Source organism: Pygocentrus nattereri, chromosome 11, assembly GCF_015220715.1.
Source record: "Pygocentrus nattereri isolate fPygNat1 chromosome 11, fPygNat1.pri, whole genome shotgun sequence".
NCBI classification, from domain to species: Eukaryota; Metazoa; Chordata; class Actinopteri; order Characiformes; family Serrasalmidae; genus Pygocentrus; species Pygocentrus nattereri.
In genome coordinates this window covers 28,873,376-28,882,682 of record NC_051221.1, presented here as the reverse complement: position 1 = coordinate 28,882,682, position 9,307 = coordinate 28,873,376, and the positions used below count along the sequence as shown (strand labels likewise).

General features: G+C 44.1%; 1 protein-coding gene across 1 annotated transcript in view; it reads left to right on the top strand.

The window, feature by feature from the left end:
- Nucleotides 1-1,076: 1,076 nt before the first annotated feature.
- mafb (v-maf avian musculoaponeurotic fibrosarcoma oncogene homolog b (paralog b)) overlaps nt 1,077-9,307 on the top strand; it is a 75,830-nt gene continuing 67,599 nt past the window's right edge. The window contains exon 1 of the mRNA XM_017699438.2: nt 1,077-2,631. Within this exon, the coding sequence (XP_017554927.1) occupies nt 1,616-2,631 (1,016 nt within the window). The 5' untranslated portion in view covers nt 1,077-1,615. The remainder of the gene's footprint in view (nt 2,632-9,307) is intronic.

Sequence of the window (9,307 nt, the reverse complement as noted above, 5' to 3'; positions counted from 1 at the left end):
CTGCCTCTGTTCACACACAGCCCCACTGGAAACGCGTTACATAGCGCTCGTGTAAAAAAGTGGCTTTGTGTACACTTACTCACGAGCCGCCACGTTCATTTCCTGAGTAAAAGAGCTCTTCCATGATAAAGAAGGTGAAACCCTGCTGTGATTACTTTGGGAATATAAAACAGTGTCTGGGTTCAGTGAAGTCTGTACGGTGGACAGAGGAATAAACACGCCGTTCAGCACGTGCTGAAGCGGGTCCTGCCTGCACTTCAGGCGAGAGGTAGCCTAGCATCTGTGAAGACGGCGGTCTGCTGCGGAAGTGAGGAGGTTAGCAGCCCGTTTGAACCTGTGTCTGTCTACTTACTGACATAAAATGAAACTGTTGTCCCAAAATGGCAACCATGAATTGGTTTAACTGAAGTCTAGTAGGCTGAACTGCCACACTAAGCCAGTCTCTGGGCCATTTTTCCAGCGGTGGGTTCGGTTTGTTCCGAAAGGTGGCACTGTTGTGTTTTCACACCGGAGCAGGACTGACAGGCTGGAGCTCAGAGTACGATTTGTTCGACATAAATGACACTGTACCTCACAGTCTGACCAAAATACTTTGTTTTAAACATTTTCTAAGCTTACCTATTCCTTTGGAAGGCAAAGTGTTTCATTGTGTCTCTGGTGATGCCATAAACCATTCAGAACGAGCCTATATTTGCATCTTCTCTCAGATGAATCACTAAAACACACAAACACTTTGTAGAAGCTTGCATGGATGGCTTACACGGGAGAAAGCATTTTTTGTCCAAAACTCACAAGAAAGGGACACGTAGTTGATTTATTTGGACATATGACTCTAACGTGGTGTTTGAGTCTCAACAAACTATATTAACCTGATTCCTCACCATATTTAGGCTATTTTATGGCTTACTTTATATCACATGATAAAACTGACCATCACAAAATAACGCTGCATCAAAATGTGTAAAGTAATCCTTAAACGAGGTGTATAATGCGTCGTTCATTTGGCGATAAAGAGTGAAGAGCGCGCGCTCGAGGTATCCGAGTCCGCACGAACAGTTCAGAAAAAAACTTTTGTTTCTTCTCTAATATGCAAATGAGCTGTCAGATGGAGCGCTCCCATTGGCTGCGAGTCCGAGTCCAATTCCTATTTCAAACGTGACGTCAGGGCGGCTATAAAACTCAGCATTGCTTTTATACTCGTCTGCTGGGCGATCCTTTAAAACTCTACCACGCGCCCGGAGTGCTCTTTTTTCCAGCAAAAGCAACAATTTGCTAGTCACATGCACGTTAACCTCCTCAGCTTTACGCAATTGTTGTAGAAAAAAAAGAAAGAAAGAGAAAGAAAAAAAGCGAAGCCATGAAGTGTTAAATGTTTCACATTCAGACGCGCCGAGATCCGCGTGCTGAGAGAGGAGAGACGGGAGAGACGACAAAACACCCCTAGAAGGCTGTTCATTTATAACACAAATCCGCAGTCTTCTTCTCTTTTTTTACCTCTTCCTCTCTCGGTTTTGAAGAATTAAATAAAGAAATCAAGCTGGCTCACACTGTCTCGAACCCGACCAGTCTGACAGCTGCTCTTCACCCCCTTTGGAGGACTGTCAACAGCAAAAGGATGGCATCAGAACTGGCAATGAGCAACTCCGACCTGCCCACCAGTCCCCTGGCCATGGAATATGTTAATGACTTCGATCTGATGAAGTTTGAAGTGAAAAAGGAGCCGGTGGAGCCCGATCGCAGCATCAGCCAGTGCAGCCGCCCAGTCGCCGGGGGATCCGTGTCTTCCACGCCGATGAGCACGCCCTGCAGCTCGGTTCCCCCTTCCCCCAGCTTCTCGGCGCCCAGCCCGGGCTCCGGGAGCGAGCAGAAGGCGCACCTGGAGGACTTCTACTGGATGACGGGCTACCAGCAGCAGCTCAACCCGGAGGCGCTGGGCTTCAGCCCCGAGGACGCCGTAGAGGCGCTGATCAGCAGCAGCCACCAGCTGCAGACCTTCGATGGCTATGCCCGCGGGCAGCAGTTCGGCGGCGCGGCGGGACCTGGAGGTGCCGTGGCCGGCGAGGAGATGGGCTCGGCGGCCGCGGTCGTTTCCGCCGTGATCGCGGCTGCGGCGGCGCAGAACGGCGCGCCCCACCACCATCACCATCACCACCACCACCACGCGACGGGCCACCACCACCATCACCACCATCACAACGGCGCCACGGCGCCCGGCGTGCCCAGCGGCGGCGGAGGGGTCGGCGGCGGGGGCTCGACGGGGAGCCACCAGCACGCGCGCCTGGACGACCGCTTCTCCGACGAGCAGCTCGTGACCATGTCAGTACGCGAGCTGAACCGGCAGCTGCGCGGCGTCAGCAAGGAGGAGGTGATCCGGCTGAAGCAGAAGCGCAGGACGCTGAAGAACCGCGGCTACGCGCAGTCGTGCCGATTCAAGCGCGTGCAGCAGCGGCACGTGCTGGAGGGCGAGAAGACGCAGCTGCTGCAGCAGGTGGAGCACCTCAAGCAGGAGATCTCCAGGCTGGTCCGGGAGAGGGACGCCTACAAGGAGAAGTACGAGAAGCTCGTCGGGAACGGCTTCCGAGAAAACGGCTCGAGCAGCGACAACAACCCTTCCTCTCCGGAGTTTTTCATGTGAGTTTTTTTGTATGTGTTTTTGTTTTTGAAAGCACTTGATTAGAGAGAAACGAGTTCATCAGAAGTTTCTCACGCCATGTATGAGCTTTTATTTTTCTGATACGAGTCATAGTCACACTTGACAAAGAGACTTTATTTTGTTTTATAATTATTTTTGTTGTTCTTCTCGAGATCCGGAGAAGAGTTTAAGAATAATTTATTTCAGGAATACAATTTAAGACTTTTACTAAGTTTTGACCAACGACCCACTCGTGTTTTTATATTCAGCCACCCGTTAACGCGATGTTTTCGGTGTTTGGGGTTTTATGAGCCCCAGGTTGACAGAGAGAGACGTGCTGGCCACATGGACCACTCTGCGCATGCGCGCCCGAAACTTTCCCTACACATCCACATTCTTATTTTACTCGGTTTTGGAGAGTTGTACATGCTAACAAAACAACCGAACGGCTTTACTTCTGCTTGTTTAGCCAGGGAGACATCATCATCTGTCGTTCTTTCTTTCTTTTTCCACCCTCTCCTCCATCCTGTACGTCCTGTTCACCTGTGTTGTGAATGGTGTAGATTGTTAAAGTGCTCCGCTGTAAAGAGACGACAGAGCCCGTGTAACCGCTCCCACGCGCTGGTCGTGCTGGTCGACGGGTTTTTTTCTAATTTGAATGAACTTTTATGGATTGCTTCGCCTTTACATTCATTCTTCATGCCGTGTCTGTCCACTTTTTTGGGACTTTGAACAAAAAAGTGAAGCTCCACTCTGTCTCCATGCTTGTCTTCATTGATGTACCTGACCTTGTGAAAGTTGCCAGACTGGATTTCTTGTTGTTTTTTGTTTAAACGATTCAAAAAGACTGTGTTTGTGTGGAGAGGAAACACTCAGCCGAGCTCGGCTCTGACAGGCCGGGCTTTGCTCCGCGTTTTACTCAGTCTGTTAAAATGCTCATGCTACAGGTTTGCGCTGCAACATGCTAACTTGCCACGGCTCACCTCAATGTAAATCCCAGCCCGTTCAGAGCGTCAAGCAGCCGTTCAGATCATTTATATCGTTAAGCAGAGCTATTAGTCCTAAAAAGAAGGTCAGTCTGGCATGTAAGCTGTCTAGCGCTTTTAAAAAGTCTCGCAGAGTTTTCTGCGTACTGTATGTGTCACTCCGAGCTCATACACGGCTGAAATACTCCGGGCTGAAGTTGAACTCTCAGCAGGTCACAGGTGTGGACAGATGAACACTGTTAACAGAGAGAGGATATCTAATGATAACAGCTCATAACTCACGGCTCGGCAGGAGCCTCTTCCTAGCCCCGTGTGTGTGTGTGTGTGTGTGTTAGGTGTTGATTCTTATGGCAGCTACTGACTGACTGACTGGAGCCCTTAAAGCCCAACCTCGCCATAGAGTTCATCAATAAATTTGCAATTCTGAAAACGGCTCTTCTGGTCTCTTATTTTTTCTCTATTTATTTCTCTCTATTTTATTTTACACAGTCTTATTAGCACTGTTATTTCGCCAAAAAGTAGCTAATTTTCGACATAATTTAGGAGAAGAGGCTTCAGAAACTAATAAGAACTGACAGAATTTGAGAATAAAATGACATTTTTCTGTCCTTCTCGATTTTGAATTCAGTCTCTGAGGCTGAGGGAGAGACTCACTTGTTGCAGCCCGGCAGGTTCAGAGACGAGTTGTGTGTGAAACGTTAGTTTACAGGCTAACGTTATTGTGCTAATGAGCGAGACTGAGTTCAGGGTTAGAGGCGCTTCTCGGTTCTGGCCCTCAGCCTGAAACGTTTCTGAGCTGTGAATTTACTGGGAGTCAGATATCGCCGGTGTTTCTCACAGTTGAGTATATTAGCCACTGTAATGGTTCATTTTGGTCGTTTTTAAATGAACGCTGCGAGTCTGTGGGCGCGCTGCTGCGCGCGTGAACTCTTTAAACGGCTGTCTTGTACATATCGGGCTGATCTTCTGGACGAAATCTCGCTGATTTGATCTTAAAACAATAGTCTAATCTATTGAGCGGTCTGAATAGCCAGAGCTGGTGAGGATGTATTTTTGCCCTTCGCTCTCCGCGGTTAATAATTCACCAGAAAGAGCTGCTCCGAGCCTCTCAGACTTGTTGAACATCGCAGTTTGTTCAGAACAAACACTCAGGGTCTTTATTCTGAATCAAACCCCGTTAATCTGAGCACGAAAAGTAAAAACGAACAACCTCGTAATGTTTTCGCGATGTGTCTCTAAATGAGTCAGTCGAGCTGAGAGAGATGTTCTGAATTAAAACACACAGAAAGCAACTTATTCGATTTAAGACTTAACTTTTTAAACAGTAATAAATACTTGTAATAGAACTAAATTAGGTATAATTATCGTGCTTCATCGGGAGTTTCTATTAGCCACAATACTCGCCACGAAATGGAAGAAACAGGCTCGTAATATTAGGAGTCTGAAATGAATTGTGGCTCCTGGAACTTCGATTTTTTGCCTCTCAGTCCATTGAATCAATACAACCATTTAATCAATAATTTACATTTAATCCATGCACATTTTTTCTGTTTGTGCAGAGAATTTCTACACTTTCTGTGCTGCATTTAGGCTTGTGTCGCCGCTCAGGGTTTCACAGGATAATTCGCTTTGAATAAAAATCTTCAGATGAATTTTCAGACTAACTTTTGTTTTTAACTGTTGCTGGATTGATCGAGATGAAATGTAACAGAGATTTAAAAGCATCCTTCGTCGACTGGCTAAAGGGATTTACAGCACAAACAACCACTATCTGTCTCTATGTCTCTCTCTCTCTCCATTTCTTTGATGGGGTGTGTACAGAGAGCTTGCAGTAAATAGTGAGAGTAGATGTGAGTGTTGGGCTGATCTCTGAGAGCTCTCTCTCTCTCTCTCTCTCTCTCTCTCTCTCTCTCTCTCTCTCTCTCTCTCTCTCTCTCTCTCTCTCTCTCCCTCTCTGTGTGCTGAGGGGTTCAGCTCTGTTTGTGTTGGGGCGCAGTAGTCTCTACCCAGTGGAAAATGCAATGATTTCCTGTGTGATTAATAGCAGAGAAAAGACCTTGTTTTTGCTGCTTTAAAATGATGAATTATTGGCCATCCTCCACAGCTGGGCATAGACTGCCTTTGAGTGGGGCTTGTATGCTGTAATTTATGGCTTTTCTACCTGATGAGGTCAATATGCAGTGCTGTTTAATTACAGGAGTGTTGGATTGTAGAAGTGTAGCATGCACATCTTCCTGCTGGGCCAAGGCCGCAGGAGTCTCGAGCAGCGCCTTTGTGTCGGGCACAATAGTGCACCAGTGCAATTTTCTACACTGCACTTGTGTGTGATATTGTAATTTTCACGTCTGATGACATAATTTACTCACTGTTTAATTATAGGGATTAAAATGCAGTGAGTAGTAACATCTTTGCTGAGGTGTGATTTCATAGCTTGCAGGTTTTTTTTTTACTGATGCTCTCACAGGTTATAGTACACTTTTGGCACCTTTGCTGTGCTGCAGTTGAGCCTGTGTTATAAGAATAATGTAATATCTTTAACCAATAGGCTGATGTTTGAGTGCACACTACACTGTATTACTCAACAAACACTCCAATCATTTTAACATATTTATTCAAACATGCACTGCTTCTTTATGTAAATCTGAAGATATTTTCTTTGCAAACTGAACAGCAGATTTAAAGCAGCCATGGCCTGCCGTAGTCATTGAGCACTGAAATGTTAAACAGAACATTGAAATAAAATACATTATTTAACATTTTATATGCATTAAAATGCATTTATCTGTAACTGTAATTATTTTTCTCGGCTCTGTAAGCAGTGGTGTAAAAATAATGAGTGTTTGTATTTCAAGCTTTTGCACACACAGACAAACATATTCACACTTACACACATACACACAAAGCTTGTTGCAAATTGCGTACTCTCTGGATTGTATTCTGCTTAATTCAATCAGAAGTGAAATATTGACACCAAATGTGCCCTGATCATTGGCTGTGGGGCAGCTATGATTAGGTTAATACTGATAATATAGTTGTCTTCTGTCACTATATCGGTCTTATGCATCAAAGGGCAACAATGAGAAATCACAGTTCCCCTCATGCATATTGGCATTTGAATCATCTACATGCATTAAGTTAAACAATATTATCTGTAATCATATCAGTGAGGGCCTCTGTTGGAATCAATGCTTGGAAGATTTTTTTTCTCTCAAGAAAGGAGATGTTGAGACTGTGAGTTAGATATGTATGGGAAGATTTGTGATGTAGAATGTATTGGTCCCACAGGCACACTTAGATGTGGATTATAATGAGCTTGATCAGAATGCCTTTTAGGGATACACTGATACGGGAATTCTGGGTCAATGCCAATATCTGATATTTTTCTTGTATGTCTCTGCCGATGCTGCTACGTAAACATTAATAAAAAGTAGAAATTGGGACTATGTTTACCTATATATGATAGAGAAATAAAACGTGTATTTTTGTAGAGTACAATGAGTATAATTTTATTTATTGAGTATAATATTACTTTTATATGCATATATGCATATAACACACACACACACACACACACACATATATATATATATATATATATATATATATAAACTGTACTGTATCATTGTATGTAATTTGCAACATGCTTTGTGTGTGTTTGTCTGTATGTGTGCATGCTTGAAATATGAAAACTTATTATTTTTACAAAAATGTTCTTATATATATATATATATATATATATATATATAAGGAAAAATGTGCCAATACTGATATGATTCTGATTCATTGTACATCCCTAAATGTTGTGTTTATTTTCTCACATTTTCCCTTATACAATTAAACATAAAGGATTTCATTCCTGGGTGCCCATGACTGTTCTGGCCCATGTTCACAGTATAGGATTACACATCGTGGCTTGGCCAGTCAGGAGGACATTAGAGAGAGCACTTCCATTCAGATGACTGTGAAACCGAAAAACAATCTCTGCAGCATGCAGTCCAGGCTCATCTGCATCTCTGCCACTAAACATTTCCATTTAAAGTGATTTAACTGGGGAGAGTTTATGTCCCCGCCGCGGTGTGTCCATCATCCGCCGACATGCCTGCTGCTCCCCCCGACCCAGCTCGCGCTCCGCAAAGCTGAGTTATAGGGCATTTATTTGAAAAGCTAATAATTTAACTTTTTCTCCCCCAGCATGGGGCTTGCTGCAGTATTTCTAAAGATGTCGTGTTTATATCCTGAAGATGTGTGTTTCAGCCAGGGCTGTGATTGCTCGAGGGACTGCTGGGGGGTTGGGGGGGTGCAAGAAAAACTCCTGTGTGTTGTCTATGTATCTAGTACAAGAGCGAGTTTGGGTGTGTTTATTCTGAATGCCAGTGTGGGCTACATGTGAGACTGTGGTGTGGGATGTTGGTGTGCTCTGAATCAGTTGAACTATCAACAAATTAGATAATTTCATTATTGATAAAAATTGCTTTCATAGACACAAAGCTGTGCTGTGTTTCACATAAAGTCCTTTAGTATTTGATTAGAGGAATGAGGTGGAAAATGATAAACGGAGCTAAATGTGCACCATGAGATCACATATGACAGCTGTATGTAATTGAGGAATATTGGTGGACAATAGCTTTTGTGTGCATGTGTTTTGGTGCATGCATCTGTGTGTGTGTTTGTGCATATGTGACATTTGTAGTGTAAAAGCTGGCCTCATGCCCAATGTGTGTTATACCTGCATCTCAATGAAGCCGGCAAGGTGATTTACTGGCAAGGTGTCTTAGCTGCAGTCATAGTCTCTCTCTCTCTCTCTCTCTCTCTCTCTCTCTCTCTCTCTCTCTCTATCTCTATCTCTCTCTCTCTCTCTCTCTCTCTCACTCTCTCTCTCTCTCTCTCTCTCTTTCTATTCTCTCTCTCTCTTGGCCCGTCTTCTCCTTAGCCAGCCAGTCAAAGAGACATTGATCTCTCAGCCAAGCAAGGTGACCCCACAGTACAACACTTCCAGAGTCTTCCTTTTCTTCTCTCCTCCTCTCTTCCTCTCCTTTCTTTCTTCTCTCTGGGAGCTTGACCTGTGCAAGTGATGTCACGTCCTGTGGCCCGTGGCCCAGAGCAGAGGAGTGAGGGGAATGAGTAAACCTGAGACATCTCGGAGCCTCTTTCTTACAGTCAGTCTCTGTTTCTCTGAAACACTTTATAAGAGAAGTAAAAAAACTATCTTAATTTTAATATGTTATTGTAACACCTTTTTGTCCTAGGTAATGTTGGACTATTACTGTTGGTTCATTCATTGTGGAACATTCACACAATGTAAAGAACAGCTGGTATTTTCGAACACTTTGAAAAAATGAAAATTGGAAAAATAAGGTAACAAGGTTTTCATATGACAGCAACAATATGTACCTGTTTTTGTGCACTGTACTTGTTTTTCAGTGCATGATTCAGGATATTATTAAGGCCTGGACACACTAAGCAGACATAATAGTTCAATCCATAGGACTCAAAAAAATGTTGGCGACTGCAGTCAGTTCAATGCGACAATCACAGCACACTGCAGAGCCAACCAGCAGTAATTTGTGCCATTCTGATCTAAATTTCCCCCTGTGGCCTTGTTTACTGTCACAATAGCTCTGCGTGTTTCTCAGACAGAAGCAGGAACAGAAATATTCCTCTGTTGAGCTGTTTCACTGGATAATGAAAT